This window comes from Hippoglossus hippoglossus, chromosome 6, assembly GCF_009819705.1.
Source record: "Hippoglossus hippoglossus isolate fHipHip1 chromosome 6, fHipHip1.pri, whole genome shotgun sequence".
Classification (NCBI taxonomy): Eukaryota; Metazoa; Chordata; class Actinopteri; order Pleuronectiformes; family Pleuronectidae; genus Hippoglossus; species Hippoglossus hippoglossus.
This window is the reverse complement of record NC_047156.1, coordinates 21,304,464-21,321,123: the sequence shown is the minus strand read 5'-3', so window position 1 is coordinate 21,321,123 and position 16,660 is coordinate 21,304,464. Positions and strand designations below refer to the sequence as shown.

The 16,660-nt window shown below is 42.3% G+C and overlaps 1 protein-coding gene across 9 annotated transcripts in view; it reads left to right on the top strand.

Annotated features, from left to right (window-relative positions):
- Nucleotides 1-1,057: 1,057 nt before the first annotated feature.
- Nucleotides 1,058-16,660, top strand: part of LOC117763650 (AP-3 complex subunit beta-2) — a 43,472-nt gene continuing 27,869 nt past the window's right edge. For 2 of the 9 annotated variants that reach the window (XM_034588958.1, XM_034588957.1), the window contains exons 1-3: nt 1,058-1,297; nt 15,769-15,844; nt 16,328-16,402. In XM_034588958.1, coding sequence (XP_034444849.1) covers nt 1,185-1,297; nt 15,769-15,844; nt 16,328-16,402 — 264 coding nt within the window. In that variant the 5' untranslated portion in view covers nt 1,058-1,184. Of the gene's footprint in view, nt 1,298-7,694; nt 8,437-15,768; nt 15,845-16,327; nt 16,403-16,660 lie in introns of those variants that run through there. The other 7 variants (XM_034588960.1, XM_034588961.1, XM_034588953.1 and 4 more) reach the window with 6 other exon arrangements.

Sequence of the window (16,660 nt, the reverse complement as noted above, 5' to 3'; positions counted from 1 at the left end):
GGTGAAGTTGCATGTGGCAGCTGAATACCCCTCACCTCATCCTCCCCCTCCAACATGAAAGAGAACCTGTGGTAATCTTCAGTTTTCATAAAAACTCAAAGGGTGTTTAGTTTGTCCAGTCTGGGCTACTACAAGAAACATGGCGGCGTACATAGAGAGGACCACCCCCCCCCCCCCCCCCCCCCCCCCCCCCCCCTGATGTAAATATAAAGTATTTAAATATAAAGGGCCCATTCTAGGGTAAATAAAACAACAATTTGTATAATTTAGATGAAACACACTCGTGAAAACATCACTAGGATTATTTTATATTCAATTTTTGTCAATAGATCCCTTTCACCTAAATCTTACACACTGGACCTTTAAGAGTCTTTAAGTGCGCCAAAAATAATGGTTGATGTTGCAGCATTTGCTGTTTTCAGTTGCACGAAGAATACAATGAACAACGAAGGTGAACTTTCTTTCAGCTGAAAATTTAAACTGTAGTGTAAAGTGACCATGTGTAAATACACAGATCAACTAACTGTCTGAGGGAGATGGAATTCATTGCATCCACTTAAGAGAAGAAATAAATCCATTAATCACCACATTAGAAATACATAAGGCACAGACGAAGTAACATAACACAAAGACAAACTGATATACAGTACACTGCCAGTGGTTGAGAGGTAAGAGGTAGATATTGTACTGATATAGTAAATCTTTTGGAGCAGAAAACGCATCTGAATAAAAAAATATTGGTCTGACTGCAGCCGACTCGCTCCCGCGATGTTTTAAGTCATGTACCCTGTTGACCTTTAACAGCTCTGGTTGAAGTCAGACAGAATTTCTAACCAGCATGCATCACGTTAGGTCAGCGCTGCACAGAGCTGCGTTAAGTCGAACGCTCCTGTACTGTAACGCGCTTTGAGTGGTCATCAAGACTAGAAACACATAAATAAATACAGAACATTTACCATTCACCTAATGGCTGCCAAAAGAACTACAATCTGTACAAAAACAATCACGTGACCAGAGCGTCATCCCTTCCCATCGTCCTCCTATGCGCCCAGCATCATCCCGGGTAATGTGCTGTGTGTGCGCCTTTAAGAGCCGTGTAGCCCGCTGCTCTCTGCACTAAACCTCCATCGCTGCTCTGCGAGAACAAGACACAGATAAAGAGACATAAACCTCACGGTGCCACCATGTCCGCCAGCTCCGCTTTCAACGACGACAAGGGAGGCTCGTCCAGCGTCGGGGAGCCGGAGTATGGACACGACCCGGCGAGCGGAGGGATTTTCTCCTCCGACTACAAAAGGTAGGGAGCCACAGTCTGTTTATCAGTCAGTGTGGGGGGGGGGGGTTGTAGAGGGGCGGCTTATGGCGGGGGAGGTGCACATAACATACACAGGAAGTGTATGTTACTGTCAGTGAAGGAGATAACCTACAATTCATATTAAAACACACCTCACGGAAGTGTGTGTGTCAGCAGGCCTGTGATTTAAAGCGACGTCTTATGCGTGCTGGTGGATGTGTCACCGTGATTTGAGCTCGTAGTGTGTGATGCAGGCCTGGTGCCTGAGCTGCATATACACACATGTGTGTTATATGTCGGTGTGTGGTGAAAGCAGAGGTGTGTGTGTGTTCGTAACGTGGGTACTCATGTCATGTTGTTGGTGAGCTGAGGTGTGAGAGACCGAGGGGAGCCCAGGCCTCAGCTGCAGCTTTTCAGCACCACCCCTGCTGGACAGCGGCAGCAGCTCCGCGCCTGGACCTCCACACTGACTCCTCCACACTGGCTCCTCCACACTGACTCCTCCACACTGACTCCTTCACACTGACTCCATCACACTGACTCCTCCACACTGACTCCTCCACACTGGCTCCTCCACACTGACTCCTCCACACTGACTCCACCACACTGACTCCTCCACACTGACTCCTTCACACTGACTCCATCACACTGACTCCTCCACACTGACTCCTCCACACTGACTCCACCACACTGACTCCTCCACACTGACTCCTCCACACTGGCTCCTCCACACTGACTCCTCCACACTGGCTCCTCCACACTGACTCCTCCACACTGGCTCCTCCACACTGACTCCTCCACACTGACTCCTTCACACTGACTCCATCACACTGACTCCTCCACACTGACTCCTCCACACTGGCTCCTCCACACTGACTCCTCCACACTGACTCCACCACACTGACTCCTCCACACTGACTCCTCCACACTGACTCCTTCACACTGACTCCATCACACTGGCTCCTCCACACTGACTCCTCCACACTGACTCCTCCACACTGACTCCTTCACACTGACTCCTTCACACTGACTCCATCACACTGGCTCCTTCACACTGACTCCATCACACTGACTCCTCCACACTGACTCCTTCACACTGACTCCTTCACACTGACTCCATCACACTGACTCCTTCACACTGGCTCCTCCACACTGGCTCCTCCACACTGACTCCATCACACTGACTCCTCCACACTGACTCCTCCACACTGACTCCATCACACTGACTCCATCACACTGACTCCTTCACACTGACTCCTTCACACTGGCTCCTCCACACTGGCTCCTCCACACTGACTCCACCACACTGACTCCATCACACTGACTCCTCCACACTGACTCCTCCACACTGACTCCATCACACTGACTCCATCACACTGACTCCTTCACACTGGCTCCTCCACACTGACTCAATCACACTGACTCCTCCACACTGACTCCTCCACACTGACTCCATCACACTGACTCCTTCACACTGACTCCATCACACTGACTCCTTCACACTGACTCCATCACACTGACTCCTCCACACTGACTCCATGACACTGGCTACATCACACTGACTCCTCCACACTGACTCCATGACACTGACTCCTTCACACTGACTCCTCCACACTGACTCCTCCACACTGACTCCTCCACACTAACTCCATCACACTGATTCCTCCACACTGACTCCAGCACACTGGCCGCACCATATTTTCATATATCCAGATATATCCTCATTATTGATTCATCTCCCAAATATTTCGTTAATGTAATGATTGATTGTTTGGTCTTTTTCGTGCTAATACCAATGTTGATATTTGCTAATTTAAAAAATTGAACGTGTGATATTTTTACATGAACACACAATATAATGATCCATCTCCATACAGATCCCTCCTATTTGTGAACAAGACGAACTGAGTGAGACATTTTATCGTTGAAAAAACAATTGCGTTTAAAGGTAGGGTCGGTAGTTTGTTACTGAAACACTTTTTGTCTTATTTGTTGAAATTCTATTCACCTCACGAAATCCATCAAAACAATTGAATCGTCTGCAAAAAAAGGGGAAAAAAGCTGTTGTCTGTGGCTGCAGGACTGAAATAAACATGACCGATCATTTTATTCAGAGTGAATGAAATGATGCAACTGTCACTAACCAACCTGCCTGCCCGTGTGCACCCTGCTCAAGCTCTCACGCTCATGACTGGAGTCTGTAGCGTGAGAGACATACACCGCTGAAGCAGGAACGATATCCAGAATTTAGTGAGCGAGAAATTGAAAAAAGTTGGCTTCTTGCATTTGTCAGTCAGTGCACGTTCATGTGATTTAAGGGGCTGATGAGAGGGGGTGGGATGTATCGGTGGCATATTTTCAAAGTGTAACCTGCTCTTGCTAGCTTTTCCAGGATTTCTAACCCTAGCTTCAGACCTAGTTTGGTGTTTGGCTTTTTTTCAGTTTACTTTATTTATTGATGACTATCGGGACGTGAAGTTGATTTCAACAAATTTAATGAAAGTATTTACCAACCCTAACCTTGAACATTTAGAAAATCCCAAAATGTGAAGCAAAAATACATACATAAATATTAAATAATAGATTGAAAAATAGGTTACATTTCTAAAAGTCTGTCTTGAGATAGTAATATGCTCATATGTACATTGATGTGTGAGCTCAGTCCACCAAAGGGGCTAAATCGTCAGTTCACTATCTGTAGGTGTATTGGCCAAAAACTGCTGCATTATTCAACGAACATCAAGCTGCCAGACACAAAACAAACTGCATCATCAGTTTTCTCAGATTGGAGTCAGTAGTCACAGTCAGGCGTCCTGCAGAGGAACTAACTTTTCTTCCAGGTTATTTTTGTCAGAAAGAACAATACATTTATGTTTTAACAGTCTGGGCCTGAAGTTTAGGGATAAGTAAGGATTAGTTTTCCACTTGGTTTCTTTTAAGCATTACGAATTTACTAGTCGTCTTTGGTACAAGAATTGACATTGTCGTAGGAAATAAAATTAAAAGGTGAAGTCCTGAGAAAGCTCACATCTAAAACTGTGACTACAAGAGAGATTCAAAGAGGGTAAGGTGTTTGCCAGACCTCAGCTGGTCTGTGGAATGGTGAGTCAGGCCTCCGCTGAGGACCTCAGGTTACGACAGGGCACGTACGGTGTCAAAAGATCTCAAATGTACTTAGGTGCAAGTCCTGAGCGGAGCTTAAAAGTCAGCAATCAAATATTAAAATCAATTCTAAAATTTACAGCGAGCCAATGGAGAGAAGCTAAAATCAGAGCAATGTTCAGAGAGGCAGGTATTTCAGTGTATCTTAGCCTTTTTTAAAGCAGATTTTGTCCATGATTATCTTTATTGTGTCCACCTACTCTTCCTGCTGTTATGTTTACTCTCAGGGACTTGAATATCATACTATTTGGAAATTGTCAGATATAGTAATACAGTAATGTTGTTCAGTTTGCCTTTGTATCAGTGACATACAGTATGTTTGATCAGGCCTCTGCTCAGGTTTACATAGGCTTTTGTTGCTGAAGATATTTTCCATATCACAGTAAGACAGAAACCAATCACACACACACACACACACACACAAACACACACACACACACACACACACACACACACACACACACACACACACACATGCGGTCTCTCTATATTTGTGAGGATACACATTGACATAATGCATTCCCCAGCCCCTTACCCTAACCTTAACCATCACAACTAAATGCCTAACCCTAACCCTAATTTGTGAGTACCAGCCAAAATGTCCTCACAATGATGGTATAGAACCAAAATTGACCCTCATAACTACAGATGGACATGCCCACTCGCGCGCACACACACACACACACACACACACACACACACACACACACACACACACACACACACACACACACACACACACACACACACACACACACACACACACACACACACACACACACACACACACACACACACACACACACACACACACACACACACACACACACACACACACAGAGCCCTGAGAAGAGGTCTGATAACAAGCTTCACTATTTAACACCATTGCATCACCGTACTTCACCAGCAGAGGGAGCTGAGTATTTACAGAAGGCAGCTTTGTGGACGTGAACTGTGACCCCTGGGACCTGGCACAGGAGGTGTTTGCCTTGAGGCTGTTTGGCAAACATCAAAGACTATACACGATTCAGCCTAAGCGATTATTTCAAGCTCAGGCTGATAATGTGCAGACGTGTGTTTGTAGAAGTAGATGTCTCCTCCACTGAAGGTAGTTTAACCAGTTAGTCTGCAAACATGGGGATGAAAGCGTTGGCTCAACCTTGGCTGTCGTCTCCTTGGAAACACGGCCGGTGTGAAATATTGTCTCAAACCGCATCAGCCTCTGTGTGTTAGTACCCAGAGCAAAAATACACATCACTTTCCTGCCCTCATCCTTCAGCAGGAAATGACTATTGTAAGTTGAACAGCGCTGGTGATCGATGCTACTGTCTGGTCCGGAGATTTAATCCTGATGTGTGGCCGGTTTTATATTGTTCTGTGTCACACTTATCAATGTCAAATTCTGTATGAATTCATATGTTACATCAGTTCTCAGCTTCTGTTTCTGTGGGATCTGTGGCTTTATTTGGTCGGTTTAGGAAGTTGCTTTGTTGTTTAAATGTGAACTTTACATTTCATATTAATTACACCACACTACCTTTTTGGCTTTTTTTTTGTTTTTGCTCAACCTAAAGCATGATTAAAGTCATGAGTTGTTATTTTAAATGGAGTAGTTGTGAGAAATAATCCTTTTGGCTCTCAGGATGAAAATTTGATGAGGAGCGTAAAGACTGGAAACAATGGGAAACGTCCGGCTCCATCAGCCCCTCGACAGCTGATGTGACATGTTGCATTTTGTTTCTTTAACTGCCACCAAAACTAAAACTTTGGTTTTGTGCAGTGTTTACCTCATAAAGCCAATGAATATTTTTCCTAAATCTCAAACATTTTCCTTTAAAACTGCACATGCAGCAGGATTTTAAAATCAATGTCACAGTAAAGCTACGTCCTAGTAGCAGATAAATATGAATTTTCTATGCTCAGGACATAATAGCTTTTTATTTCATGAAAGCATTATTTTGTTGCCTCTGCCAAAGTGGTTGTGTTTTCATCACGTTTTTTCTGTTAGTCAACTGGATTACTCAAAAACTACTGGACAGATTTCCCAGAAATATAAGATACTCCGGAAGGTATTTTATTTACTCCATTTTCCTGCAGTCTGATCTATGTTGACACCTTTTAAACATGATGAGCAGGTGAAAGTAAAACATGCACTTAGACGAGGATCAATATTCTGATGGATGACACCGCGCTGATGTCATCCTCGCTCACCAAATAGAGATTTATGAGGAGTGAGATTATCAGATTGACTTAATGTGGTGATGGAAATGTTTACGTCTGCCAAGAAGTTTATGTTTTCATCCAAGAAACCAATAATATACCTGCAAAAAAAAGCAGCTCACCTTTTAAACTCCGCCAAGGAGGTTATGTTGTCGTCTGCGTTTGTTTGTTAGCAGGGTAACGAAAAAGCTACTCAACCGATTCTCATGAAATTTCCTAGAGGGGTGGGACATGACGCGAGGAAGAATTGTCTTTGTTACTTTCTTTAACATTGTGAGATTGGGGCATTTTTCAAAAATGTTCCTTGATTTCTAAGAGAAATTCATGGATCTTGAGGAAAAACGTCAGGCATGGTTAGGGGAGTGTGTTCAATTCGGTGCAGATAAATAAAAAAAAAATCGGTATGTGAATTCAAATGTAGTTTCATTTTTCTGAGACAGCTAAAATCTTATGGGTCAACAAATCCTAACTGAGTTGCTACAGATCACGGGGACAGCGTGTGTATGTGGATTGAGGTCCAGGACAGTTATTTTGGTTTGAGCCTAACAAAAATGAGTGGGACAGAGAGAGAGGGAGAGAGAGAGGGATAGAGAGAGAGAGAGAGATGTCCTCATCACGACACTGCCAAGAAAGCTGAGTCATGTAAGATGAGAAAAAAGAAGGCAGGCCGCTGAATGTTAAAAATGAATAAGAGAGGACCATTTTTAAAGCTAATATGCCAGAGGAGTGAGAAATATCTAGAAACATGTGTCAGGCATCAGCCCAGATTTGAAGCCAGGTAAAGAAAGCTGCGGTAGAGTGACACCGAACATGAATGAAAGGGAGCAGGACTTTAACTGGTTAACGAGAGGAGGCGGAGAAAAGACGACAAGCGGAATTGATGGGGTGATAACGTGGCAAAAGATAGGAGAGGCTGTGTCTCGCTGGCAGACACGTACATGAAGACACAGTGTGTGTACACACCGAGAGGCAGAGAGAGAGCGACTGGTGCAGCAACAGGAAGCACATGAGCAGCAGGAGGAGTCGGGAGCGGAGAGGCTTGACGGCGGATATAACACCACGCCCCTCTCTGCCAAGCATCCATTTACTGAGGAGCTGATGTGTGCTGCCTCACTGGATGCATTCAGACTCAGCAGTAACAGAAGGAAAAACCCTTCAGTGCTGTGGCACTCTGGATATGGATTACAGCACGCAGGAGTCGTCTTATGAGCAGCCACTGGAGCATTTCTGAAGAGGTTCGTTGCATCATTCTTAGCAGAATCTTCACGTTGGATATTTATAACCTCAGAGGGAAGGTGAATTTATAAGAGAATCTAAGTGAAGCTGCTGACAGCGGTGTGAAACCTGGCTGGGGAGAATCTGGAGGATTTCACACTGATAAGCACCAAGGAGCAACACAAGGAAACTGCAGTCTGTCCACTTCATCCACCCAGGATTCTACAGGTTGCTCTCACGCGTTGGGTTCAGACTTAAGTTTCGAACATGACCACCATGCAGAAGCTGCTGCAGCTGCCGGTGAGCGCCGTGAACATGGTGAAGACGGTGCAGAGCCAGGTCCAGGGAGGCCAGGAGGAGGACAAGAGTCCGGTGCTGACCCCCGACGGTGTCCAGCAGACGTGGTACAGCGCCCTGCAGCCTGACGAGCTGCGCCACCTCCGATCTGGAGGCACAGGTGGTGGAGGTGGTGGAAGAGACCAGGATGAGCGAGCAGCACTGGAGGAAGGTGGCGGCAGCAGCAGTTTTCAAAGTCAACCTTTGCGGTAGGATGATCCAGGAGAATCCACACCTGTTGTACACAGTTGTATTTATTTGCACTTACCTGCTGTGTTTCAACAGTCAACTGGACGATGAAATCAAAATACTGAAATAATAGAATAATTAGAGAGTAAGTTAGCAGATCCTAACCTGGGATTAGGTAAAACTCCACCAAAATCAATCACATGTTTGAAAAAATATATACAGTATGTATATATATATATATATTTCTTCAACACAAATGTATATTTTACTATAATCCAATATTTGCTTTTGCATTATTAAAACTATTAAGATGAGATATTGTTATTTAGTAGAACTGCTTGCATATCACGATGGTTAGTAAATCATACTTCATTGTGAAAGATGATAAATATGAAACCTTACTGTGCACGGATCAAAAGTGTTGACAGGAAGAAGGTAAATAGACGTTATGGCTGCAGCTTTGTCTATTAAAGTGGCAGATATTTACTCAATCAACTACTTCTTTGATTTTTACATTTTTACTTCCTATTCTGTTGCAACCTCATATTTAAAGGTCAGGGACGAGCACAAAGTCCTCACACTAGTGAAGTTTGGCATTTTATCTTGAGAAATAAGCTGTGGTGTGAGGATGCTATTCTTCATTTGAACTGAAATCATAGGTTGAGCTGTCGCGGGTGCAGATCTTATTCTTACTTAGCAAATATTCAAATGAGAACTTTGAAGGCCGAGGTGGAGAAGGGTTCCATGTGAACAGCAGTTGAACATGGGTCAGTCGGTGAACACGTGAAATGGGCGTGAGAGGAGACATGGCTTCCAAAATGATGGGATAAGACGTCATCACCAAGAGACGCAAAGAAAAGTGAATAGAGTTGGATGAGAAAGGAGGTGTCAGTCACACAGAGGCTGTCACAATGAGCTGCGTCTCTGCACCCTGCATCAGTAATCAGACCTGCACAATATGCCAGTCATGTAAAGGCTGACCGGAGGAGCAGTGGTCTTTAATTAATTAGACTGCAGACCTTCAAAATGAACATGAGAAGTGAAGCTCTTCAGAAATTGGTTTCTTTCAGGAGACCTTTAACTATAAGGTTTTACTGGGTCATATATCTACGAACTGCTCTGGTTTCTTCCAATTTCGCTAGATGAGAGCTCGGCCACAGTTGTCACTGGTCTAAAGACGTATATTTCAAATCTGTCATAGTTGGAAAACAAGAAACTTTTAAGTCTGTGCTGAAAGAATCAGCTTATGTAAAACAGCCTCACCAGCTGCTCATAAATGCAGGCTGCAACTCCTCAGTCCTCAGCCCTCTGATTCATGCAAATGCACTTTCCTATCCAAATCTTTTCATGCAGTTGTGGAGTTTTTGTGTTGGTGGTGAGAAAAATTCCTTTCTTTATCATTGAACACTGGCCTACTTCGAGGAGCGTGTTCCAGCTGGAGAGTGAGTCCTGCCGATCTCGTGGCTTCGCTGCCAGGTAACCTGAGCGTTGGTGGAGTCTGTCGTACCACAGCGGGTTAAATAATTCAGAGCTGTTTGTAAATTCAGCTGTTGTTCAGCAGGTACGGGACAAAATCCAGAGAAATTAGAGAGGCGGTGTTGGTGTTGTGTTACTTTGGGGCCTATGGGCATGAGCGGTGACGTATAAACTCAGTCAGGGGCTGGTTGTTCCTCCAGGTGCTCCGAATTTACTTAAATAATTCACTGAGATATAGCGTTTACAATTTGTGATCATATGGTGGAACAGATTCAAAACAGACTGTGAAGGGCCCAGGGCTGTAATCTCTCTCCTGGAACTGCTGTGCAGTATTTTGTCTTCTGCTCCATTCAAACCCTCTGGGTTTAAATGTCTAATTCATTGAGTTATGTTATGTGTGATACAATGCTTCAGCAAAGAAAACCTTTAGTATTTCAAATAGTGACGGAAATATTGTCTCACTTTTCAATTATGTGCTACAGCCTCTCTGTCTTAATAATTCATAAAATGAGGTTTAAAATATCGGATAATTCCACTGTGACATGCTGGACCTGTCCGAGTGGGATTACAAGCCTGGTTCTCAGCCTGGTTATCCACTGCTACAGCAAATATAACAATGTTTTCATGTTTAGCTTTAATTTGAATTCCTAAAGCCGTGTTTGTCTTCAAACAAGCCACATGAATCCTTGTTGCTCGATTTTTTTGGTGAGGCTATTCAGGGGGTTCATTAACACTGTGAAACTAATCAACGCTTTGTTTGAATTTCTTTACTTTTAGATGAAATCATGGAAGGTTTCTGTTCATACTTTGGTTTAATTCATTTTTATCTGTATATTATCTCAAGGCACTTAACATAGCAAGGTTATAACCTTGACCCCAACAGACTGACGGATGTGAAAAACTATGAATTAGCCTTATACAAATTATCTGCTAAAAACGAATGACTTTTCCAAGCCAAAGTGTAACGTGTGTTTAATGCTAATTAGTGAATGGAGCGCAGTGCCGGTTCTAAACCTGTCTGTTTGGAACGGGCTGTTTGTTTGTCATGTGGTGATGCTGATTTCAGTTTTCTTTCTGAAACTGTAAAAGTCCCCTGTAGGAATTGAGCTGCGATGAGTAAATACCTGCTGAAGGACCCAGTCTACAGAACCCTGAAGCTAATGCAGAAAGATCTGTTCACCTGTTCATTCAAAGTTCAGTGAGGCTAGACCCAGTAGGCAGAACCCCAAACTGGAGAATCAGTTGTTGTTCCTGTTGTCAAGAGTTGTGATTCTGATTGACAACGTCACAAATGGTCTTGAGTCCCAGCCGCCACTGCTGCAGAGTCCTGGCCGTCTGTTTATGCAAAGTTTTTTATTATTGAATGTATCACGTGTCCAAATCGCACCAAATTCTATACTGCACTTCCTTGGTCCCTTAACAATACACGTGAAGCCGATAAGATGAACAGTTTTCAAGATATGCAAACCACATACAGAAACATACAGAGATTTAGGAGGTAGAATTAGCACGAGATAGTAACCACGTATAACATTATAAACATCAATATGTCAGCGTTGTCATTATGAGCATGTTAGCATGCTGCAAGAAGGCTGTGCAGTCTACAATCTAAATATGTCCCATCATTCAAAAGCATAAAAAAAACTTGGCAGAGAAATCTATTAATTTTTATAGGATATTTGTCGTCTTTGTTTTGACTTTTGTGTCCTAGGGACAGAACCAAATAATAGCTCAGGTTTACAAGTTGGCCACAAAGTCAGTGAACACAGGAGGTTTACAGTCTGTCATAAACAGACTGTAAACCTAATTTTCTTTCGTTTTTCCTCCTCACGTCTGGGCCCTCTGTGCTTTCGGCAAGTATATCTTTTTTTTATTTGTTTTGGGACACAGCCACATGTTTGTAACTAAGGAACCAACATCAGTTACCTGTGTCCAAAAATAATCCTCAGCAAACAGCATTTTATAGATACTGTCAGGTTTAATTTCACTCTAAGGAATTCAGGTTTTGAAGTGTGTGGAAGAGTCAACTGTGGTATTTAGACAATTATCAACACTTTGATGGGGACGGAGGCAGAAACAGTTCTTAGTGCTCAACACTCATGCGCTCACACACACACACACACACACACACACACACACACACACACACACACACACACACACACACACACACACACACACACACTAAACCAAAGGCAGACTCGTGATAAATCAACTATGTTCTGCAGAAGCCACCTCATTACAGACTGCAAGGCCTCCATTCAAACCTGTCACATGATGAAATATATAGTTTAACCCAACAGCCCCTCAGCCGTACAGAGAAGTGTTGTAAAACTTCTGACCACAGCTGGATTAAATACTCAGGAAAGTAATTTGCTGTGTTGTTTTCTGTGTTTTAAGTTTTCATATGTGGTTATCACTGCATGTCGAACTAAGATATAAAACCGTTTCAAAGAATTGTATTTATTTATTTCATACATATATATATGTGTGTATATATATATATTTTTTTTTATCGTAATATCACAACTTTTTCTAGTAAATATACAACTTTTTCTCTTGTAATATTTTGACCTTTTTCTTGAAATATTACTTAATTCTCATTCATTTAAATTTTTTCCTGGTAATATTATGTATTTGTTCTTCTAAATTTATTGTTTTTTTTGTTTTTTTCTTCAATCTGGACCTTATAGTCTGTTTTGCATATGCAGACTGCACAGACTTCCGTTATTTCATTCAAATAATAGAAAATGATTTACAATCTGCATTTTTATATAGTTTTCTGTAATTTGCTAATATAAATGATGATTTTTGAAAGATTCTCAAACTCTAAAGAGTAATATAAGGGAGTTAAGATGAATTCTTTAGGAAAACAGACCGATGATCACAGCCTCATTGCCACTTAAATATGAACATAATAAACTTTTGATGGGTTCAAAGGAATATTTGATGTAGCACATTGGGAGACATTTGTGGAAAAAATCAATTGGTGGACATAAACGGTAAATGGTTCACAATCCAAACCAAAAGCATTTCCCTCTTTAGCTCGTTAGCAAACGTTCACTTCATTATCAGACATCCTGCCAATTAACAAACATGTTAAACAACAGAACCTGTTTGTCAGAAGTGATAAGATTAATTTCATTTGCACCCAGTGTCTGATCGGCTTTGTATCCATGTAACACCTGTTATATGCTGTAGCAGTGTGAGTGACAGGATACAGTGTCACGCTGTTCACAGGAGCCTATAGGGGATCACTGGGTTTCCTCAGCTCAGCTCCGCAGACCTTCATTCCCCATGGAAACACTGTCAGATCAGACAAAGGCTCTGCAGGGAGGCCGGAAATCTTTGAACTTCATTTTATTGCATCCTTTCTAGTTGTGGCAAATGTGCAGCTTTGCAGCTATTTAATCATGTCAACCTCGTTCTGTCACTGGGTTCATCCTGTCTGCTAGTTGGAAGTTGTGTTCATGAGTGAAGGCTGGAAAACTGACGCCAACATGGGAAGCACAGGGGATTTTATCATTGTAACCCTATATTTAAATTTTTTAATAAAACAATGTTGAGGTCAATCTGAAATCAACAGTAAATTATGTTTATTCTGTTTTATATACTCTATACAAAGATGGCCAACATGACTGCTCCCCATGGGGAAGCAAACGTGTCTCGATTCCCCCCTGGTGGCTGATTGCAGTATAGGTCGTAAATCCCACCTCCTCCTATATGTTGGTGGATGGGACATGGACCAAACAAAATAAAAGATAGTTTCTGACATTCAAGGTATTTCTTATCACACTGAGGTATGTGGAAATGTTGATGTCTCCAGTAAGTTTGGTTTTAATTATTACTTGATGCTATAAAAATGGGACGAAATGTCATGATTGATAGCTGAGACTGGCTTGTGATTGGCTGAACACGTGGTATTGGACCTTGCTTCCATGGCTCCATCCCCCAATCCCTACTGCGTCGACTCCAAATGCACAAGATGGAAATGTTCATATCTGGGATTATTTTGGCTTCATTTCTCGATAGTGGGAGGTAGTGGAGACGCATCGTCCATCTTTATATACAGTCTATGGTTTTACGTCACAGTTTCCTGCTCTTATTTTGATTTTGCCATTTGGTTGTTATCGTGAGGGGTAACTTAACACCAGGCTAACACCAGGCAACAATAGAGTATAGTCCAGTGGCCTTACACTCGTGCGAAAACCAAACTAAATGACATTAAATTATTTCTCAAAATATGTTTGATTTCCACTATTGTTTTTTTTGTTTGTTTTTTACATGTTTACCTCTTGTCAGTATTTCAGTAATTTATATATTTTTTACAATACTGACAAAGTATCATCATCTCCTCTATGGAGCTTTACTGGGTTTCAGCTCATTGTTTAGCTGCAGCCTCCCTGTCTCAGTGCTCTCACCGCTATTGTAGCTTCATTTCCAGCCCAACTGGCTCTTACTAATCCACTGCACACTACACGTTCAACACCTAACTGCAGACAGGCACAGTCAACAACTGGTTGGTGAATGTAGTTGAGTATTTAGCAGCTAAGGAGCCAGATATTTCCCTCAGGTATTGGTAGAGACCAAAAAACCGAGATAAAAGATAAGATAGTTAATATTGAGCTAAATGCTTCTGGACTGAATGATAATGGTGCTCTGTAACTGCTGTTGAGAAGACAAGCGACTGTAGCCACTTGTTTCCGCTGAGTAAATTGTTACCAGATAGCAAGGTCCTGAAACAGTAAAGCATATTTATACACGGCCCATGCAGTAAAAACAAAGGCTTTCATTGGTGGAAAAATGTCAAGTCACTCTACATAGGTGTGTTCTGTTGTTCAGCAATAGAGAGCAGAACAAAACTAATCTATCCTGTCTGGAAAAGTCATTGATCAGGATGTCAGCATTCAATTAGGCTGTCGTCTTTATCTTCGGGAGCTGCAGCAGTGATCCTGTCTGCTCTGATCTGTCACCGCTGCTGTTTGCAGGTTCCTGGCGGCAGCTTTTGGAGGATGTGTTTGTGTTGTTTATGTGTGTTTGGACTGCAGCAGGTTGAAATGTCACTTCAGATTAGTCTCTGACAAGGATCCTGCCTGTCATGTGTGATCTGACTGGTCTGTTCCCATCTTCTCTGACAGTGGTGTTGAATGAATGCGGGGTGGGGTTAACTGGCGCCTACAGGAGCCTATGTGCAGATGCTAAAGGCAGCTGTTATCTACAGGGAGGCTGGAAGCCAGTCAGAGGTGGGGGTGCTGAGAGAAAGTCTACATAATGCTGTTTTTTAAATTCAATGCAACATTCCATACCAGTTTTACTACTATACTGCTCTCAGAATGTCACTGGTGGTGTTCACAGTTACAGCCCCTCACCAGTTGGGGGTGTTGCAGCCCCTTCAGCGCCCCTATTTCTTTGGCTATCGATAAAATAAGAAACTCACAGTAAAAAGCAGCAGTGGGTGATTTGGAAACAATGTGAAGAATATAAAGTTAACAAACATTGAATTGGTAAAAAATTCTCTGATAATAGAAAAATAAATAAATCTGGAACCAAATGATCAAAGAACAAGTTAAAAAGATTAATGAATTATTCTCTGAGAAATCAAGGATCTCAATGTTAAAAAAGATAAATAAGATTTCTGCATCCACCCCCTGATCCGATTCTGCAATTGAATGGGTTCTTCAATGATATAAACAGCACCCTTCCACCAAGTTCCGTAGTAGTCAGTCCAGTGGTTTTTGTGTAATCCTGCAAAAAAACACTTGCAGCAGGTAAAGCGGGTCTGTGTTCCTTGTTTGAGGCCTTAGAGTCTTCGAGTCTTTCACAGTCGTCTCTTCTAAAAATGATGTGACTCTATTTTCCTTGTGATCTTCCCTCAGACACGACGACCTGAAGGAGATGCTGGACAGCAACAAAGACTCACTGAAGCTGGAGGCGATGAAACGGATCGTGGCCGTGAGTATAAATAATGTTTGCTTTGGGATTTCATTGATCTGCACATTCAGGGTGATTCAGGTCGAGGGAGGGACAAAGGTACGGACTTAAATACAACTGTTGAGTTGAAAACACGATTATTTATTTACTCGATATCTCTGTATTGAGAGATGCAGATCAAAATCACACTCAAACTGTTCCGATTTAGAAGAAGACTTAAATCCCTCCTCTGTAAGACAATGGTAGCGTGAGATGATTTAACTACAGTGGTGAGAGATGCAGAATCAGCTGTTAAATATTCATCATCTGTGACAGATTCCTGCCTCTGAAGCTCCACATGCTTCTCCCCATTCATTATCTCTGCAGGACAGAGGAGACCAAAGCGAAAGGACTGAAATAGAATATTAAAAAAAAAAGAGTTTCAACGTCTCTTAGAAATGTTTCAAACTGCTGAAAAATGTCGTCATTGAGTTTTCTGTTTTGTGGGATGTGTTTTATCTGCAGATGATCGCCCGAGGAAAAAACGCGTCAGATCTCTTCCCTGCTGTGGTGAAAAACGTGGCGTGTAAAAACATAGAGGTTTGTAATGAGCTTAGTTTCATGTCGCTTCATGCTTTATTTGCTTTTTATGCCCAAGAGATCCGGTGACCGGTGACATTATGTTTTGGGTTCTTCGTTATTCCCATTTTTGTGAACACGATATCTCAAGAACACCAAGAGGGAATTTCTTCAAATCTGGTACAAACATTAACTTGCACTCAAGAATGAACTAATTAGAATTTGGTGGTCAAAGGTCTAAGTTCAAGGTCAATGTGACCTTACAAATCACATTTTTGC